General features: G+C 41.6%; 1 protein-coding gene across 1 annotated transcript in view; it reads right to left on the reverse strand.

The window, feature by feature from the left end:
• Positions 1-2,062: 2,062 nt before the first annotated feature.
• The window catches only part of LOC306919738 (uncharacterized protein), a gene marked incomplete at both ends in the record, with an annotated part of 23,402 nt that continues 3,010 nt past the window's right edge, over positions 2,063-22,454 (reverse strand). The window contains 12 exons of the mRNA XM_079496291.1: positions 2,063-2,201; positions 2,784-2,865; positions 3,749-3,927; positions 4,589-4,709; positions 6,789-6,947; positions 7,615-7,692; positions 13,984-13,998; positions 14,196-14,320; positions 15,152-15,233; positions 16,660-16,838; positions 18,471-18,591; positions 20,418-20,573. Coding sequence (XP_079352417.1) covers positions 2,063-2,201; positions 2,784-2,865; positions 3,749-3,927; positions 4,589-4,709; positions 6,789-6,947; positions 7,615-7,692; positions 13,984-13,998; positions 14,196-14,320; positions 15,152-15,233; positions 16,660-16,838; positions 18,471-18,591; positions 20,418-20,573 — 1,436 coding nt within the window. The remainder of the gene's footprint in view (positions 2,202-2,783; positions 2,866-3,748; positions 3,928-4,588; positions 4,710-6,788; positions 6,948-7,614; positions 7,693-13,983; positions 13,999-14,195; positions 14,321-15,151; positions 15,234-16,659; positions 16,839-18,470; positions 18,592-20,417; positions 20,574-22,454) is intronic.

Genomic DNA, 22,454 nt, shown 5'->3' on the forward strand with positions numbered 1-22,454 from the left:
CAACTAGTGAAGTCAAACACTGTGCCTGAAAGGGACGAGTCAAAGGTCAGAAAGCCCACCTCCTGAAATGTCCTGTGGCCATTTTGAAAAATGGCTGCCATGGTCACAGTACAAATATAAATTGTACCACTGTATTCCTCATCCTTGGAAATGTAGGATTAGTCACCAGAATCAAGATCCTAGTTGGTCTAGAACTTGAGTTTTAATATTGGTAAAATAACAGCAGGTGGTGGCCATTTCGAAAAATGGCTGCCATGGTCACAGAACAAATCTAAACAGTAGGCCTACTATTGTATTTGAAGATGAAGATCCTAGGTGGTCTAGAACCTGAATTTGTAAAAGAACAGCAGGTGGTGGCCATTTCGGAAAATGGCTCCCATGGTCACCACGGGACCAATCTGCGATGGCCCTATAGCCAAAATTGTTCCTTATGGGATGCTCTAACTGTGTGTCAAATGTCATACATTTATCGTAAAGTGCACGATTCCATCAGTAGTGACAGTGTGCTGTGCCTCCGCCATATTAGAGCTCAATATGGCCATAGCAGCCGGTTTTATGTGTATAAGAGCAAATGACTGCATGGATATAGTAGGCAGGCTTTAGGCCGGAACACATGAGTAAATTTGTAATAGAATAGAAACCAGGCTTTCCACACATAAAGGCTACTGTAGAATGTCTGTTCAGACGAGGACGTCCACGTGCGGACAAAATGTGTACAAATGTGATCATAAGACGCAATTACGGAATTCCAAGTCTCTGGGTTTTCTTCAGAATATGTATGGCACTTATTTACTTTGACACTCTGGCACATTAGGAGTCCAACTACTACTGGTTCTCAAATGTTTTAATTGAAAGGACCCCTTAACTTTGAGAGTGTATAAATGGAACCAAATGAACCCGTATTTGATTCCATTTGTACACTCTTTCGTAATAATATTGTACACTAATTTTGTATAGGCTTGTGGTGGACATTTTTGTCCAGATTCCTTTTTTGTGGCAAAAAAGTAATCTGGACAAAAATGTCCACCACAAGCCAGCATGGTGATGACCCCTGTGTGATATGAAAGTTAAGTTGTGCAGATTTATAGTTTTCTCTATTATAGGCCTATGTGTCATGTGGTGTTCAGTCAGTGTTCAGGGGACAATCTCCGTATAGTTGTAAAAACAGTAGCATTCACACAGAAGGAAGTGTTGCTCTACTGTAAACTAGTCTCTCTGGTAAACCGGCGCTCTTCTGAGTCATGACTATATGAAGATAAAAACAGAATAATCTGTTTTGGAATATTTTTGAAACATTTTAACAACACAAATCTTGTATGGGGTCGGTCCCACAGCCATAAACTATTTTCAGATGTGGGTATTGCGCACAAATGCATATTAATCTGGAGTTCCTTGACGTGAAAATGTTTGAGAAGCAGTGTAGAGGGTGTACTGTAAAGGAAGGGGAAGAGGACACAGCCCTGAGGGACTTCATGGGTGTTGAGAACAGTTCAATATTCAGACAGAAGCGTCTTTTCAAGTTTGTCAGCTTTAATTGTTCATGCAAAGCTCCAGTCAGTGATGTTTGGACGAGTGTTCTGATGGATGGAAGCTTGATGCATGACGGTCAGAACTTCCTGTTCCTGGAACAACACAAAGCATAGTTCTCAGTGAGTCACGACTGATTTCACTTCTCATTTGGACCAATGTTGATTTTGACAGCACATTTTGATTTAGTTTTAGTCATATTCTTTTGCATAAAATGACTTGTCTTTTAGTTCTATTGGATCTCTTCACCCAATCCCTTCCTTCCTAACATTTTAGTCTTGTTTTTATTTGTTTTGTTTGTCAATATATTTAGTCACAGTTTTAGTCATCATAGCTTAGTTTTTATTTAGTTATTTTAAGTTTAATTCGCTCAGTAATTCGCCTATTAGGGCGTGCTCCTAATAGGCGACTTAATTCGCTCATTTCACTTTAAATAACCATGGTTACCTTGTAAGTAACCTAACGTTTTTGTTAGTGAAAAAAGGTAGTTTTAGTCAACAAAATGCACACTGGCCTGTATAAATACATATATAGATCAGTGATACTCACAGCAGCCGTAGAGGCTGTTGAGCCGGTCAATGTCATTCTTGCTCATCTGGGATGCCTCTCCGAAGGAAACGTTGGAGTTGGGGATGGGCACCATGGTGGGCTGGTTGTTATAAGAGAAGGCATACCTGGAAGAACAATGGCACAACAGCACCACACAGTGGGCAATGAATGTCACTGTGAGAGGGCAGTGATTCACATACAGTACTGTAGTTGTGTTGTTGGGGAACCTTCATGGCCTTCAGTTAACCCCTTAATTTAAACCCCATATAGTTGAGCGAAGTCCCTCAGGGCTCTATACTAGACTAGTGTATTTTCTTGTATTGTGGGGAAAGCTTTCGCTGTGTGTGTGTGTGTGTGTGTGCTTGTGTGTGTGTGTGTGTGTGAGACATTTCATATCTCTGTATTTATGCCAAATGTTGCGATATCGATACGATATATGATATTACCGTTAAAATGTCATATTCTATATTTTAAGTGTTGCAACATTGAAAACGAAACATTATTCAAAAAATTGCATAATAGCAAGCCAATATCACTCACAATAACCCTAACCCTCGATAAAGATACGATAACGATATATTGTGCAGTCTTAGTATGCACACGCACGCACGCACGCACGCACACACACACACACACACACACACACACACACACACAGTAATGTCTAAGGGTAAAAATTACAGTTTTTTACAGGTTTAAACACAGACCTCTCATACTGCATGACAGAGTTGTAGTCGTAGCGAGTGCCCTGGTTCAGAGTGTTGACCTTGTCGAAGTTGGACTTCATGTCTGGGGAAGTGAGATGCAGCATAGAATTACAGATAACCTAATAAGAAACAAGTTTTGTGTGTTGTTGTTATCAGAAGTTACGACCTGCGTAAAAGTCCAGCTTTTACACACGTACACACACGCTCACTGTGTCTCATTGGAGGCCTGTGGACATTACAGAAATTTGCCTTCCAGTTGACATCATTTGCTAAACTTTCTTTCATTTCTACAGTATTTTAGCATGCTAACTTTCCAGCAGATGTTGTCAGTGAGGAGAAATGATATGAAGGTATATCATTGAAAATAGTGCTCTTTTAACTTTTCTTCTGTGATCTCATTGAGAAATTGTTCCGATTTCTGGTACCAATGGTACCATTGATGGTGTTCTCTTGTCGTTGTGTATTTGTTCATAGTTTTATGTCATGTATGATATGTTGTATGATATGTTGTGTCCCCATCTTTAAACTAACCTAAGCATGGATCAGATTGTAAATTGTATTTACTAAATACCATAATTTATTCATTTCACTGCAAATGGTCCCTTAAATTTAAAAGCATCCTAAACCCTTAAATGCAATTCATTCTTTCAATGGACTAAAATCTTGTTTTATTTGATGGCCTTCCTGCCCTGGCATTTGGCCTTTCTGCCCTACACCAAAGGCCAAGTGGCTTTGCCACTAAAATGACGAAATTCCAGGCATGATTGCGGGTCATGTCATGGTGTTATGTAGTGTTGTAGTGTGGTGTTATAGACAGTGTATCGTCATGTCATGGTGTTATGTAGTGTTGTAGTGTGGTGTTATGTAGTGTTGTAGTGTGGTGTTATGTAGTGTTGTAGTGTGGTGTTATGTAGTGTTGTAGTGTGGTGTTATAGACAGTGTATTATGTAGGGTTGTGTTCCTACCAGGGATGATGTTCTGCCACATCACTCTGATGTGGTTGTCTCTGTCGCTGCGTGTCTGCTCGTGGTGGAAGCCCAGAGCGTGGAGCAGCTCGTGTTGAACGGTGCTGTGGTACAAACAGCCATTACGAGCCAGAGACACTGTCTGACCGCCGCCCTGGCGACCTATCCAGGAGTAGCAACTGTAAACAAACACACATGATGTTACACGTATAGGACTCAGTAACAAGAAACACACACACACACACACAAACACACAAGTGATGAAAAGCAAGGTGACATTATTTTGCTACAGTGATGTCACGCCCTAGATAGTACGCGCAGATAGGTCCTACAGTACTACGTGTGAAGGGAACCGAAAAAACCCGCTGATGAAGGCATGATTAGCCGTTTGTCAGAGACTGCTCTGCTGCTGCAGTGAATTAAAAAACAAAACAAAACAAAACAAAAAAATCTATGAAAATTCACAGTGTGAGTGCGGACTGGTTCTATAAAGTAGTAGTAGTTCATTTTCAGTTTGGTCAATTAAAAGAGCAGATGTCGTAATACTGTCGATAAACTGTGAAACTGTTGAACCAGGCCTGAACACTGCCTGTCACCAGGCTGGCCTGCCACACTCGAACACTTTTCTTTGACAGACTTTTTCCTGTTGAATTACCTCCCTCCTTTGTGGATTTACCATGTGGATTGTTACCTGTAATATTATATATGTGAAGAGGTGTCACGTCTCTCTATTCTTAAACAGTGTCACATAGCTTATGTGAAGAGCAACAGCTTGGTGTCCAACCCCAAACCGAAGGAGCACACAGCTGAGCCCAGAAACAACAGGTGTCATCGTCCTACCCGCCGCCAGCCTCGATGCTGATCCATTCTTGGTCTCCTCCTCCGTAGGGTCTGAACCGGATGCAGGACACCTCGGAGAAGGACTGCAGACCACGCTCGATGATAGCTTGCTCCCTGCCGGCTGATAAGCAAAAGAACACCATGCATGATTCACACTGCCAGTGTGCTTCCACATGTAACATACACTGCACACATCTTGAGCTTCATCAAACCACAGCCTGCTTAGAGACAGCTGTAGAAGGAATTAAAAACAAGCTATCACTCATAACTAGGAATGGAGCTTGAAACCCGAGCCCATTACAAACTTGATATTAAACACATTTATTGAGTACCCAGCATCAATAAGCTCTGGCTCTTGTCGAGCCTGTTATCGAGTATATCGGCCCATGACCTCATGTTTAAACAATCAAGACAAGGTCGCGATCAAGAATTAAATCTAATTTGCATGTCGGTCCAAAAGTGGATACCTGCCAACCAGCGCTGCCCGGGGAACAAAATTGCGCTTTTAAAGTGATGGTACACACAGTTAACAATTTCTTCAATATTATCTTTCAAATGTAAAAAAAAATCTGCCTGTCTGTTAGAAAAGTGCTGTATTTGAAGACCCTAGTAAAATGTAGTGCGAGTGATATTGTAATAGTAATAGTACTTATTACAGTCCTATAACTATTTGTAATATAAAGCCATTTAACACATTAATGAATGGTTGTTTTAATGATAGGCAAACCTATTTTAAACTTTTGTCCCCTTCATTTAATTTTAGATGGTGGTCAATAAAAAAGTTCTGTTCAGAATTGGTCGCCTCAAGTCTTTCCACAAAATATTAGAACACACTCAATTGAGGGCTCGATAAAAGCAGCATCGATAAGGTGCTCATTATCAATAAACATTTACGAGCTCCATCCCTATACATAACACGGTTGATTGATTGATTGATTGATTGATTGAGCAGAATGTTTTTGAGCGGAGTAGTGAACATAAAGAGAACCGATTCCATTTTCTGTTAGTCCACGCCTCGGCCCACTTGAAGGTTTGTTTAAAAGGGTATATACTATATATGTGATCATTAATATCCAGAGGAGTTAGGCATCAGTATTATTGTGTAAAGCTTTCATTTAACCATTTAACCCTTGAATCCTTTTTGCTGCTGGCTTTGCTGGTAATACATTTACACTAGAATAAAAATGACAGAAAGGAAATACAATTCCGTTCCAAAGCACTCAATGTAAGTGCCTGTATCCTTTTGACAGGAGTGTGAAATGAAAAATATATGTATTTTCTTTTTTCAGGAAATGAAGAACAAAGCAATACTGTCTCATCAAAGTTAGTATTGTGACTTTATATACAGTATCGTCATATACTTGCATGAGAGGGGGTAGGTTAGCTGCTTTAGCAGAGAGTTTGAGGGTCCAATAGCTGGTTTTGTCTGTTGTTTTGTCAGAAGCACTTTTTACTACATTCCCCTCCCTGTTAAAGCATGCCCTGTGACATCATTTGGCAGCAGAGTCAATGGACTCTATGTGTGCACCCCCCACCCCCCAAGGCGCCCCTCACTTCACATGAGTGTGTGTTTTTTAACCAACATACAAACATAAAGGATAAAGGGTAAAGCATTGATTGATTGATTGATTGAGTTATCTGCTGGTTTCTGCCAGACACCAACGAAATGTAGAAATAGATAGTATACACAAGTAAGACGCGCGAACGCGGGAAGCGAACGCAGCTCGTAAATTGCAATAACAACAATTAGAATAAATTACGTACCTTTTTAAGGTTTTTTTTTAAGTTAAGTTTTTTTTCAAGTTTTTTTTTTTTAAGTTTTTTTTTTAAGTTAAGTTTTTTTTAAGTTAAGTTTTTTTAAGTTAAGTTTTTTTTAAAGTTTTTTCTTTTTAAGTTTTTTTTTTAAGTTAAGTTTTTTTTAAGTTAAGTTTTTTTTTAAGTTAAGTTGTGTGTGTGTGTGTGTGTGTGTGTGTGTGTGTGTGTGTGTGTGTGTGTGCGTGCATGTGTGTGTGTGTGTGTGTGTTTTTGTGTGTGATACAGCTGCGCCCTCTGGTGGTGTTACAGCGTGACACACAGACACACAGACACACAGACAGACAGACAGACATGATCTGCTGGGTCTCATAGTAAATGCTCACTGCGTTCGCAATCACTGCGTTCGCAATAATGGTTATGGAATGTAGTAATAGATGTAGTATACTGTATTGGTTTGGTCCGATGTAGTAAGGGACGTAGACTTTTCCGTCGCTCCATTTCTCCCACAGACATCCATAATTCGTGCAGGGATCGGCGTTCTTCTCCGCCTCAGGTTTGACGGCGATGTCTCCATCAACAATGGCGGGCTCGTCGAAGTTGCGGACTGTGTGAGCGGGAGAATGTATGTTATTGGGCAGTACAAACGTGAGATAATAATACCGCTAATGAATTGGATTCTGAGCTACTGTACAGGTAGGTGCAACTATGTACACCAGGACCGGATCCCGAGTAAGAAAGCATTAGTTTAGGTATACTTTGGCTATTAAAAAAATAGCAGATGGATAAGCTCATGGCGTGTCACATCTATGAGCTTGTACAGAGCTTGTAGATCTGCTATTTTTGAAAATTTTTAATTGTTTTTTTTTAATCTTTGAAATGTATTTACAGTGAGAGAACAAGGGGGGTCCCTGGAACAAAATATTTTTAGATGGGGGTCGGTGGCCAAATAATATAACATTGGGGCCTTAACATAAAAAAGGTGAGAGATTCTATGCTTGGATGCATGCTGACAATAGTAAATCTACAATCTCACAACGCGTAGATATTCATATTTTCAGCACGCAACCAACTGTAAAATCATCAAGGCACCGAAAGAATACATTTCAGATGACTAAAACTATCTGGAATTTTATTCAAAAGACTATTTTCTGTCAAATTCAACACTGCTCCTACAGACCGTGTTGTTGTGTATTTCATTGTGTTAGTAGTGTGTGTTACCCTATAACTGGTGTTACAGTGTGTTACAGTGTGTTACAGTGTGTAGTACATACTGCGGTCTCTGTTAGCTCTCGTCAGTAGCTCTCCTACAGACAGCTCTCTTGTCGTGTCCTCTACAAACTCAGCAACATCTGAACAAACACAGCAGTTACACAATATTATTAATTGTATTCATTTGTACATAAAAATGCGCAAATACAGTGTACTGTATTTGTTTATTATTCATGTTAACTATTTAGCTATTTGTGTGAAGCTTATTGATGAAGATGTTAATTCATACATTCATCTCAATCCTGCACGTGCAGGTACTACTACTATGGTGCCACATTAAGTTCATAAGGTCAGAATATGTTATTTAAACACATGCTAGGTTAATTGTTTACCTAGTATCATATAGTTTCAATGTGCAGATAATTAAAGTTTTGGATTTGGTTGGTGGAATCATGTTCACTGGCTGTACATTGTAACTTCTACACCTCGGCTAAAGCATTAGGACCAGGTTTTCAGGGTTTGGTAAAATGGTTTATACAGATTCCATGAAACAAATGTTATGTAGCGCTATATTGGATCACTCCAATATATGATAGTTCCTCCGCCAGGCGGAGGAACTATCATATATTGGAGTGATCCAATCGCTCACATAACCTTGGTTACCTACGTAACCTACGTTATTAATGCATCAAAGACAGACCTGGAGTTCTACCTCTTCACCAACCCTAACCCTAAAAGAAATGCTCTCAAGTCTACCTGAGCTTATGTACCTCAGGTGTGCCAAATTAGGCTATAACCACAGACCCCACCTACCACAGTCAAACCACAGAATGTAACTCCACCCACTCTCAGCCAGAGAGTGAGGGGATCTTGAATAATAGTATATAGTTTAGACTTTAGACAGATGCTAGGTTCATTGTTTACCTGTGATCCTAGTTTACTGAGGCACGTCTCTCTGCATGTGTTAAGCTTGCTTATTGTAAAGTCACTCTACTGTGAAGAGTGTCTGATAAATTACTACATTGTAAATTGTAAAACTGTAAATCATATTTGTGTCTTACCTTCCTGTAGACAGCCACAGTGACCGGTGGAAAAGAAGAGAAATACATGAAGGAAATGTCAAAAAAGTAATGTAATTTATTAACAGTTTTGACATTTGTAAGATTTGTTTTGTGTGTGTGTGTGTGTGTGTGTGTGTGTGTGCTGTGCTGTGCTGTGCTGTGCTGTGCTGTGCTGTGCTGTGCTGTGTGCATGTACTGTATTAACTAACCTCTTCAGCCCTGGCAGAGGACACCAGAAGGAGGGCCAACACGGCCCAGGAGAACCTCAACACAAGCATGACTGGAACAGACCTACACACACACACACACACACACACACACACACATACACACACACACACACACACGCACACACACGCGCACAAAGTTGTCAGGCCAAATCTCCACATTTCAACTTTTTGTCTGCCTCCTAAGCTATGACACCGGCACGGCAGAAGTCTGCAATGCCCAGACCACACTCTCAACTAGTTTATGTTTTATTGTCTTCTGAATGAACGCCCTACTTGGTCATACAAGAGTGTCACACAGAACTAATGAAAACAATCTACAAGCTCACAATTTGTCACGATGCATGACTTTTTTAGATCAGCTTTTTAGATTTAGCTAATTACGAATAGTATATATAAATTATATATAATTCATTTCCTAAAACGTATACCTGTTTTGGACATACGTGTACAGACAATCCACCAGACTTTTATTTATTGATTGATTATAAAACTGGATTATAAATATCTCGTCTTGTTTCTGCAGTGTCGATGAGACAAGTCACACAAACGTAGTGAAAATAGCAGATCAAGCTCACTGTGAGCTTGTAGTTCTGCTATTTTCAAAAGGCATGTATAGGGCTGAAGTGGTTATGTATGTTTTGTCATAATAAGTAACTAGTAACTAACGTTTTCAAATAATTGTAGTGGAAGAGAAGTACGATAGTCAAGTCTTCAAAATTATACTTACACCAGTGGTTCCCAACATTTTAGTCCGCTCACAAGCTTTCGCGTTGTGAGCTTGTACATCAGCTATTTTCACTACTACTTTGTAATTCATGGAATTTCTTAGATTTTCTTTGATTTCGTCAGTCATGGATGGATTTGTTTTTAATTCATGAAAAATGTCGCCTTTTCTGGGAATGTTTTTTGAAAGTGTTTGAATATTATGATTAAAAAACAAAATGTAGTAAACAAAGAATAAAGGGACCCACACAAATGTTCCGACGCTGTTTGGGACCATTTTGTTTCTTACACATTCAAGAGGACATCTAATATGTATCTTAATACATATTTGTTTAAATTAAATTAAATACAAGGGGGTGAAAGAGCAGAGTTCTTACCATCTCAATTTGTTTTAAATTAAATTAAATACAAGGAGTGAAAGAGAGTTCTTACCTCGATGCTTCCACAAGGAACAGGTGGTGTCTGCTCTACGTCCACACCAACCTTTAAATACTCCACCTGTACCCAGTGTTGCCATGTCCGCTTGTGATAAGGCACCTTATGTTTCTGTAAGGTTGCTGCTTGGAAATATTGGCAAGTGCAGTTGCTTGTTTTGGCCTTATTTTCATAGACCTATAGTCGCTTGTTTGTCCTGCAAAATCTGGCAACGCTGACCTGTACTTCGTAAAGATCTGTAGTGAAAGAAGGAGAACTCTAATGTGCTGACGACACACAATGATTTGATCTCTAAATCAGGGTTTTCAACGTTTTTCATCCCCAGGACCCCATACTGCCCTACAAAGCCAGAGTGCAGTAACTACGCTCAAGGTGAAAGTGAGATACTCTGTTTAAAGTTTTTCAACTGGCCAGCCAATTGGGTTATATATTATTTTATTAGTGCATGTATTCATGACGTAATTGCCTCCAAATCTAAATGGCTGACCCTTGACCCTTGACCTCCACAATGTAGGCCTAGTTACTGTACTCTGCCTTGGTTTTGACTTTTGTATTTACTGCAGTTTTCTCAAAAAAATAAAATAAAAATAAAATAAATAAAATTTGTCACAATATAAAACAGACACTATAAAGGAGTTCATTTTTAGTTATAACTAATTTTCGAACAAAAATGTAGTTACTGCACTGGCTTTGTAGGGCATCATAGCTGAGACATAGATGAAGCATGAGGGATCCCCCACTATACATGTTCATGTATAAAACTGTGTTGCAGATAATTCAACTTTTTCATCGATAGATTCATAGACTTGTTTGATACAGTAGCACTATCATCAGTTCAGATATTTAACCACTTAAACTCTCAAACTTGACCTTTGGTCTGCTGTGCAGCCATTTGAAAATAGCCGATCTACAAGCTCACAATGCGCCCGCAACGTGTCGCACTGTGAACTTTTAGATCTGGTATTTTCAAAAGATAATGAAAATTTGAAAACTTGACACGAGAAATTCTGCATAATGAGTGAAGCCTACTTTTACTTTTTTGGATTCATGTTAATGTGTATTTTCAGATAACACATCACCTTTGGTCTGCTGTTTCCTTAAAATAAATAAATAAACACTAAAAATAGCCGATCTAAATCGCTGTGAGCTTGTGTTCCCCCGGATGCTATAAGATAAAGGCCCCTTTTGAAGACCCTAGCCTGGCTTTGGACAGACACATAACATTATTATCAGTCTGGCCAAAGCCAGGATAGAAGACCCCTGCTCTTTGATGTTCCATGACTCTGGAACTGCATGGTATCCTTGTGTGAAACATCACATGTGTGCAGACAAGCATGTTTGTGTGTGCATGCGTGTGTGTGTGAGTGCGGGCGGGCGTGCGTGCGGGCACGCGTGCGTGTGTGCCATGTGCTTTTGTGCATGTATGTGGTACAACATGTACGTCACACATGGTGGACTGCAAAGTTCATGTGTGACACATATGATGAACTTGGCAGTGAACCAGAGCAGGTGTTATGGCTCCTGTACACATAACCCACCCAGGCTTGTTTGTTTTTCCAGGTGATAGCAAGCAGACAGTCGACGACTAGACATTCTCTAATTGTGTAGACTCCTTGTAAATTAAGTAATGCAGATGTCGTACAATAATTTAAGGGTCCACTCCCCATCATTTAAGCTGGGGACCATATATCTTATCTCCCATAAGATAACCTTATGAAGGTCGTATATACAGTAGGCCGAAAGCCCAAACCGGTGCTGTTCCCAAAGTACGTCTCATTTGAAGACGGTGCGCGGGAGTCTTATTTTTCAGTACGTCGTGCACTTGGCTGTCCTTCTCCTACGCACCTGTCGCCTTTAGGTGTGCAAAAGCCTTGCTTGCTCGGGCCGACAACCCAGTGTCGGCCCGACTTTCTTTCTTACAGTCCTGGGTAGCACCTGGAGTTGGCATCGCCTAGCTCTGGTCCATAGCGTCCATCTAGCAGACGTCTCCTTTTCATTTCTGCCCAAAAGGTGTATTTTAGACGTGTGGGGCTTTTAACTCCACAAAACCGTATTTGTATTGGTGAGTAGCGAAAGTGTTATTTTTATTTTGTAACAGCCGAGTCGACAGGCTGTGCAGCCATTTGAAAATAGCCGATCTACAAGCTCACAATGTGCCGCAGCGTGTCGCACTATGAGCTTTTAGATCTGCTATTTTCAAAAGATTTTTATACATTTGAAAACTTGTCAAGGGAAATTTGGCATATGAGTACTTTACTCAAGTACATTTTGAATTCCGGACTTTTACTTAAGTAAACAAATTGAGAGTACTTTTTTCACCACTGGCATTCCCAGACCTGAGGGAGTGGAGCGGGAGGGCCTGGTTGTTTAGGCCGGGTCTTATACAGTAGGTGGTCCCTGAGTGCTGACTTGTGACAAACCTTATCGCTTCACATGGCCAGTACACACACACACACACACGCACGCACGCACGCACGCACGCACGCACGCACGCACGCACGCACGCACACACACACATTAATTAGTTCTCTACATTCGTTACTTTTATTTTTACCCCCTTCTTTATTTTAATCAAATGCATATTCTATTCTACATGGGGAAAAGAAAATCCAAAACCTTTTTTATTTATAGAACATGTTTTATACAAGAAATCAATCAAATTTCACTTACAAACTTTGTTCCAATGGATCCAATGTAGTTATTATTTACCGGTAGTCACAAGCTCTTGTTAGTACAATTCATTGGTTCAATATTTATATAAAAGAGAATCCATATACTTCCCACTTTCAACTGGACGTGTCCCTACAGTATGTTCAGCATTCCATTACTGGAAAATGTTTTGGAGGAATAATTGAAATAGTAAATCTTTAGAGACATTAAAAAAGAAACAAAAAAAAACGATGAAATGTGGAGATACAAGGTTTTTACATGACAGTGACAATATGTTGGCACAGTGCTCTCTCTCTCTCTCTTATTTATTTGTGTCCACACTTGCCGACACAGAAAACCTTGAAACCATTCAGGTTTAATCTGGCACCTTGACAAGGACTAAAAACATGTGTGACTTGTGTGTCAGCCCCACAGGGAGGTACAGTACAGCTATATTGTATATGAAAAGTTGAAAACCCTTTAAGTCCCATTTAAAAATATATATAAAATAATAGGCCTATGAATTCAATTGAACATTTTTTTCTTCAGACTCCATGCACCTTTATCCTGAAGCACTTAGCCTTAGCCTTTGATGACTGACTTATGCAAAGATCAAAATGTAATTTAGATTAGCATTTAATTTAGACAGATGTTCATTGTTTACCTGTCTGTCCAATGTAGCCTACATATTATTTTGATAGTATATTGTTTAGATTCTAGGTTCTTGGATCTGTGATCCTATAGTTTACTGAGGCTGAGACTGTCTTGTCTCTCTGCATTCTGTGTATGTGTTATTGTGTTTACCTTGCTTATTGTAAGACACTATGCCTACACTGTACAATTGAATATTGACTTTGTCATGCATACATGCCCCAAAATACAGTAGGGTAACGCCGGGTTGAAAGTGGTTAATGAATCAATGTACGGTATGCTTGCAGACCAGAAAACAAAAGCCCACCCTGGTACCACCCACCACCAAGCGTGTTATAGTTACATCTGTGTGTGTGTGTGTGTGTGTGTGTGTGTGTGTGTGTGTGTGTGTGTGTGTGTGTGTGTGTGTGTGTGTGTGTGTGTGTGTGTGGATGCCTTGTATAAGACCTTTTTGGGTTTCCTGCATGCCTATCCGTTGCACATGTTTTTCAGTCTTGTGTTTTGTAATACGTGTGACTTAAAGCAAACAGCAGACACATTTTCATGAGATCTGAAAGTAACAGAGCTTATTCATCGGCCAGAATGATACTGTAGAAACATGATTTTAATATTATTATTGTTATTATCATTTGTATGCTGTAGAAATATCATGATTCCATGACGTTGTTCAGTGAAGCTGCTCACATGGATGGACTCCCTGTAAAGACACAGAAACATTATATTTAGAAAATTATACATTTCCATAAAGAAAGTCTGACACATCTGTGTGTGTGTGTGTGTGTGTGTGTGTGTGTGTGTGTGTGTGTGTGTGTGTGTGTGTGTGTGTGTGTGTGTGTGTGTGTGTGTGTGTGTGTGTGTGTGTGTGTGTGTGTGTTGTGTGTGTGCTGTACTCACCACACTTGTAGAGGATATTGAGCCTGGCGATGTCATTGTGACTCATCTCCTTGGCGTTGCCCAGGGCCACGGTGGGGTCGGGGGTGGGGATCATGGTGGGATGGCCGTTCTTAGAGAAGGCATACCTACCAGCGTTCATTTGGACAGCATATTTTCATTCAGTTTTAGTCATAGTCTATTGAATAAAACTCCATTTAGTTATAGCCATATTTTAGTCATCTGAAAAGTTGTAGTTTTAGTCTAGTTTTAGTCGACTAAATATCTTAGTCGACTAAATCCGTAGTTGATTTTGTCGACAAAAATGTATTTTGTTAGGCCTTTATCAGCGCAACTCCGGCAATAGGTTTGAGCGGTTTTGCCGAATTGCTAATGGGGGACCATTTAAAACACAGGCAACTTGCTGTGCATGGTTCGCTTGTAACAGAAATGTGCATGCACAGGGGGTGAAGGGCTGCCAATGTAGGCTATCTCTTGTTGTTTTTCTTGTTTTTTCACTTCGCTCTTTTCTAAGTTAGACTGGGCCAGTCTAACTCAGAGCATGTACTGTATATTTTAGTGATCTTTGGGTTGGTTACTACTTCCCTGTCTTTCCTCTAGAGGGCAGTAGGGGTCTAACAAAGGTAAAGACAAAATCCATACAGCTAAATGTGGTTGAAAATATGGGAACTTTCTTTGGTACTGCATGCTGGGAGATTTAGACCTCATAGAGTTATAGAGGGCGGACTGCACTGCCCCCTGCTATTCATTTTGATGGAAGTTGCTCAGTGGCGTTTGAAGCACCCGGAAGAACGGTCTACTTCCACATTTTTCCGAAATGCTGATGTTAAACCCCAGCTGCACAGGGTTTCCTCACGCTAAATGCAGGGACCCGCCTGCAGTTCCAGCTCTGACCACTATGTCTATTGTCTCGAGGCTTCAACGTTGGCCAGCCTTTCTGGAGATGTAGTCCTACTAACCTGTGGTACTGCATGACAGAGTTGTAGTCATACGACGTCACCTGGTTCTTTGTGACAGCCTTCCTGAAGTTGTGCTCCATGCCTATAGGGGGCGAGGACAAACGTATTTTAAATATCTAGGATATCAACAATAAAACATGAAACATTTTAAGAAGCACTGGGGGCGCATACGTTGGTCCGACATACTATGAGTCCGACATGCAACAGTCCGACACATGCGTGGCTGGTTAAGACTCACCCGTGGGCGTGGCTCCCGACATGCTTTGCCGGCATGCATGCCGGCAAAAGACGGCATGCAAAAGACTCACATGTGGCTCCCGACATGCGCTGCCGGTTAAAAAAACCTGTGGCTTCCCTGTGAGGTTAGGGTTATAGGTTAGGGTTTCGGGTATGGTGTCGCCGGACTAATGCCTGTCGGACTGTTAGTACGTTGGATCAAACACATGCACCCGACTTCTTGAGCCCCATTGCCCCTGCCGGCGGGGGCAGCGGCTGTCCACCTCTGAACAGCACTCAGCGGGTCAATGGAGACCCAATTGGTCTCCGGCGTGTTGCCCTACTCGCAGTGCGTATTGCGCGTATACGTAGCGACGGCACTGGCCCGGCTATGCAATACCCGTTGTACACGTGTCGGAGTACCCGTTCCACCCATCTGTCTGTGTCCCTTTTATGCCCATATATGGAGATTTCTGGATCTGTCTCTCTGTGCCCCTTTATCCCTATATGGAGATCTGTGTCAGGCATGCTCAAATATGGAGTGTTGTGATGTCAGAACAGGCCAGCTCCATATATGGACCATGGGCAGGGGCCCTGTCCAGAGCCTTGGGCCCTTGGCAGAGGCCTTTTGTGGCGGTTCAGGACAATCGTGGGTCCGACCGACTCGACACCAGGCTTTTTAAGTCGGTGGGGCGAACGGTTCTCGAGTTACGTGGATTACAGCCGTAAGCACGTATACGTACAGACAGACGTACATAGACATGATGCATTTATAGATAGATATAAGCTCACTGCACTCACAGCTTGTAGATCGGCTAATTTTGGCAGTGTGCACGGGTAGGCCTATTCTGTTATAGTTGATGATGCTGTTCTGAGAGAAATGGAACCACTCTCAGAGTTATGGTGGTCCTTGAAGTTAAAAACATTTGAGAACCACTGGCCTATACTAAACATCTTCGGTGAAAATAGCCAAATTTGGCGACATTTTTGGTGCAAACCACTCCAACAACCAGCTTTGTCTGTATCTTTGTGTCTATGTGTGTACCTGTACGTGTGTGTACCTGTACGTGGGACCCAAAAAAATTAGCATGGTTACTATGGTCACTGACATTACGTCAGACCACAGCTGATCAGGCTATATAAGACCTTGCACCACTCAGTTCACACGGGTGTGATTTTTTACAGAACGTTCGGCCCCATGCAGAACAGTGACGTCATAGGGTTCAACTCGTTAGGTTTACAGTATTTGAGTACATTGTATAGATGTCCATATATCAGCAGCACTCACTGACCAGCCACAACGTTCTGCACCAGCACTTGGATGTATGTGTCCCGGTCAGCCCTGGTCTGCTCGTGGTTGAAGCCCAGAGCGTGGAGCAGCTCGTGTTGGATGGTACCATGGTGCAGACAGCCCTTCTTGGACAGAGACACCAGCTGCATGCCCCCACGACGCCCGATGTACGAGTAGCAGCTGTACGGGACGGGAGGATGGTGAAAGACTTATAGTTAACTAAAACCGACAAAATATCAAAAAATACAATTGAAAAAAATAAATAATAATAATCGTTAACTGAACAGAAAAAAAAAAAAACTAACTGAAACTGTATTGTGTGTTTACAAAACAAACTCAAATTATAGACAAAATGCTGTTTTTTGTGGATGTGGTGGTTGGTGGTTCATCTGAAACTGAATCCATTTAGAAATGCTGCACCTGACGATTCAAAATTAAAACGAACACTAAAGCTAATAAAAACTAAACTAAAACGTATATATATATTCAAAATGAAAACTAAACTAAAAGTCAAAATCCCAAACTATTATAACCTTGGTGTGAATATGATTAAAAAAAGGCAAATTTTGATTTAGTGTTAGTCGTAGTCCTTTGAATAAAATTCTGTTTTCTCAACCAAACTTATTTGAAAACTTGGACCCAGTGATTCAACAGCAAAGCAATCGCCTGTGTGGACACACGCGCACGCACGTCGCACACGCACGCACGCACGCACGCACGCACGCACGCACGCACGCACGCACGCACGCACGCACGCACGCACGCACGCACGCACGCACGCACACACACACACACACACACACGCACGCACACACACACACACTGTGCAGGCAGAGTTTTGATGTCAACACTTACATAGCACTTTAATGCAGACTTGTACAGATTAGCACACGTTGCCCGGTCTTAAAAACATGCTGTGTATGCATCTCTGTCTGCATTTTAAACACCATTCACTTACATTCATGTTTTAATGTGTAGGAAAAACTCTTTGCAAGACTTTAAAGTTTCTTTGCAAGACTTGAAGTTTAAAGTAGTTAGGTATACAGTAAGTATACAGTAGTATACCTAACTACTAGTAGTTAGGTATACAGTAGTATACAGTAGTATACAGTAGTATACCTAACTACTATAGTAGTTAGGTATACAGTAGTATACAGTAGTATACAGTAGTATACCTAACTACTATAGTAGTTAGGTATACAGTAGTATACAGTAGTATACAGTAGTATACCTAACTACTATAGTAGTTAGGTATACAGTAGTATACAGTAGTATACCTAACTACTATAGTAGTTAGGTATACAGTAGTATATGTATAGGTATACACTAGGTAATTCATCCTTTTGAAAGTCACTATGCTGTTTATTTAATCTAAATACTGTATAATGACTCAGATGGAAGCCATTCAAACTGATACCTGCAGTACTTCTGCAGAGTGTTACACTCTGTAAGGCCCAAACCACATCAGTTTCAACACCTTGCAACAAAACAAACCACACCAATGCAACTCCATGCAACTGCCATTGGGGGGATAATGGTTGCAAGTAGTAGCATGTTGCAAGGAATTGCGTCTCGAATCATTGGTGTGGTTTGGGCCTAAGTCATGTCAGTGTTATAGTGTGTGAATTGTGTTGCCCTAATGAAAACACAGGCGCACCACAGGAAGAGGAGGGAAAAAGGGGGCAAAGGGCACTGTTTTTTCCTTTTTTTTGCAGATGGGTTCCCAGATTGCCCTAACCAAAACTATAAGTCATGTCATGTATGAGTTGTGTTACCGTAGCCCAGACTATAATATTGTGTGAGTTACATTACCCGCTCCCAGAGTCAATGTTGAGCCAGTCCTTGTCCAGTCTGCGGTTTGGTCTGAATCGGACGCAGGACACTGTGGAGAAGGACTCCAGACCTCTGGTGATGATGTCCTTCTGAGTGGAGGCTGCCAGGACCAAAACAAAACAACACTGAAGCCTCAATATATGTTATACACGTTGGATGATTGCGTGACGACACCGTCGTACAACCGAGCATTAATCAAGTAATATTGCTTTTGTAATTGCTTTTGAGAGTTAGAAACCATCAACCATGTTATTTTTTTCCCTCTGGGAAAATAAAGTACCTTGTTTGGCCAAAATACATTTGTGAGATTAGCCTCTGACCCACAGCGGTCAAGAGGTGCCCGCACATCCAAACATTTAGACGGGTACTGGACCAAAAATAATGAGTGAAAAGAGAAAGAAGAGGTCCGCACACACCGTAAATGCTCCTAAAATAATGTAATAACAGAGTGGACAAAAATAACAACGTTTCAGCCTAAATGGCCTTCGTCAGATTATACCTGACAAAGGCCGGTTAGGCCAAAACGCCCTTATGTCCACTCTGTTATTACATTATTTTGGGAGCATTTAAGATGAGGACCTTTCTCTTTTTAGCTCTCTGACACGCACACAACGCACACGCACGCACGCACACGCGCACACACACACACACACACACACACACACACACACACACACACACACACACACACACACACACACACACACACACACACACACACAAAGAAGACAGTGTTCTAGACAGCTACACCTCCAATAGATCCACACCCATACACACGCTAGAGACTGATGGGTCTAATTGTTAAAGAAGTGGTGATTAACACGATCATACTGTAGTTAAACCTCCAACTGTGCGTCTGTCTGCCTCTGACATTTTAATGAGACATAAATGTCTGTCTGTCGACCACAGGAATGCAGGCAGGGCACAGTGGTTTAAACTTAAAGTAAATACATATTACATTTACCACACTTAAAGCTGCACTACCCACAACCATATGTATAACTTTACTCTTATAGAGGCTATGCTATGCGTATGACATCATCATGCCCGGATGTTATGTTGGAATGCCTACTGAGTGGCAAAAAAACGACTTTCTGGCCATGACAGCCCATATACATCCAAACAGAAAAGTCCTATCTGAATATAGGGGGCGACTGTGGCTCAGGAGGTAGAGCAGGTCGTCCAATGATCCATGGGTCGGAGGTTAGAATCCCGGTTCCTCCTGTCTACATGTCGAAGTGTCCTTGGGCAAGACACTGAACCCCAAATTGCTCCCGATGTGCTGGTTGGTACCTTGCATGGCTTCCGCCGCAATCGGTGTATGAATGGGTGAATGTAATGCAGGACGTAGTGATTTCCAATGAGCACTTCCAAATTCCAATGCTCCATGCTGCTCAATGTTTTGCCACTCAGTCTAGATGAGGGTGTCCCAGTGCAAAAGTGATGCATGTGCATACTCTCTATACTGAGGATTTGAACCGCGGGTCTTATGCCGCAAGTGCTGAAATCTTTAACCACTGAGCTAATAGAGCCTGCCTGCTTGCTCGGGGGAGAAATTGAATTTTGTGTCAAACCAGAAACAGGATGGTGTCAAAGGTCATGTCTCACCTAGACACATGATCTAAATCTCTCAATAGAAGAGCAAGGAGACCAAATACAACCACCCCAATTGTATGTATACTGTAGCAGACACACACACACACACACACACACACACACACACACACACACACACACACACACACACACACACACACACACACACACACACACACACACACACACACACACACACACACACACACACTTACAGAATTGATTAGAGATGTGATAAGGGATGTAGACGGTCCCATCGCTCCACTTCCCACACACACACACACACACACACACACACACACACACACACACACACACACACACACTTACAGAATTGATTAGAGATGTGATAAGGGATGTAGACGGTCCCGTCGTTCCACTTCCCCCACAGGCAGCCCATCGTAGAGCACAGATCACTGTCTTTCTCCGCCTCCGTGTCCACGGCGATGTCTCCTCCAATCAGGATAGGGTCGTGGAATGCGGGGACTGAAATGGCATTGTTAACCTGTTATCCTATAGTTTCAATGATTATTATTTTGACAGTATGTTGTTTAGACAGACTCTAGGATCATTGTTTATCTGCTATCATATAGTTTCAAGTTTCAAGTACACATATTAATATTTTGATAGACAGATGCTATATACTGTAGGTTAATTGTTTACCTGGTATCATATAGTTTCAAAGTACATATTGTATAGATAGACAGATGCTAGATTCATTGTACCTGGTATAGTTTCAATGTACAGATTAATATATATATTTTTTACCTGTGGTCCTTCTATGTATGTGTTTAGTTTTAACCTTGCTTATTGTAAGTCACTCTGGATATAAAGAGTGTCCGATAAATGACTTGCCGAACATTGAGTTATATTAGGGGTTTTCCTGAGTCAATCTTCTGCACGTCCCCACATTTCAGTTGGCGACGTGTCATGACAAGGGGTGTAAGTGATGTGTTTTAGTGCTTTGTTTAAAGCTCTACATTCTAATTGTAACCATGAAGTGTTCAGTAACAGGGCGGTATCCTCGTCTATCTGCAGATCTTTAGTTAATTATGGGCAGGAAAATGTCTATGATATTGTTTCATAAAGCCTTAATTGCTACAGTTTACTGTTGTGAAACACACATGTGTACACATACTGTAGCAACTGTTCCCTTATGAAACCAACTTCCTCAATGATGACCCCTTTTCACAGTCTCTGCAAGAAGCTGTGTGTGTGTGTGTGTGTGTGTGTGTGTGTGTGTGTGTGTGTGTGTGTGTGTGTGTGTGTGTGTGTGTGTGTGTGTGTGTGTGTGTGTGTGTGTGTGTGTGTGTGTGTGTGTGTGTGTGTGTGTGTGTGTGTGTGTGTGTTGTAATGGGAGTTTTAGAATGCCAACTACAGTGCCAAATATATGCATTATTGTGTATTTATCTTCCTTCCATTAAGTCCCTTTGCTCACCAATGTGCTCAGTCTAATTCATGCAGCTGTCAATCTAACAGCTGACTTGACCCCTCCACGCTGTCAGCAAAGGTATACTTATTTGTGTCGCCCTTATGTTTAGCGCAGATCCGTATATGGACATTCAGTATACCATCTCTGTTAAGACAAGACTATAATGACTCTCTGAGAATGGGGTTGGGGAGGCTTGGGCCCGGAGGGGCTGCTGGAACAGGCAAGGAGGCCTGTTCCTCACTCTCTGTATATTGTTTCTCTGCTGAATCTTCTTAATAAATTCTCAACACTTCACCCTGAAGAACTTTGTCATTCCTTCATCTTTGGACGATTATTTAATCGACAACAGTGTGTGTGTGTGTGTGTGTGTGTGTGTGTGTGTGTGTGTGTGTGTGTGTGTGTGTGTGTGTGTGTGTGTGTGTGTGTGTGTGTGTGTGTGTGTGTGTGTGTGTGTGTGTGTGTGTGTGTGTGTGTGTGTGTTTATCCGCAGGTGGAGAGGTGATTCTGGTGTAATAAAAGACGTATGTCCGCCATCCAGCATTGCTTTGTTTTCATTCTGCATGCATAGCGTGTCAGGTGGCTCAACAAAAAAAGGTAAAAACACTGAAATACACTGGTGAATTATCTTACCCATTTGCTTACTATGTGGGTCCAATACAAATATTGTGTTTGTTACTGCCTGGATGTCACTCTGGGGCGGGGTATATATATAGGCGACCGGGAATAAGCCAATATAATGGCATAAAACCACCCCAAAACCACCCCAAATTTACGCGTGCATGTGAAGGGGCGACCTTCGAGGTTCAGTGGCCAGGGGCCCTCAGAGTTGTTAATCCGGCCCTGGTGTGCGTGCGTGCGTGCGTGCGTGCGTGCGTGCGTGCGTGCGTGCGTGCGTGCGTGCGTGCGTGCGTGCGTGCGTGCATGCGTGCGTGCGT

This window comes from Electrona antarctica (genome assembly GCF_951216825.1).
Source record: "Electrona antarctica genome assembly, chromosome: 3".
Lineage (NCBI taxonomy): Eukaryota > Metazoa > Chordata > Actinopteri > Myctophiformes > Myctophidae > Electrona > Electrona antarctica.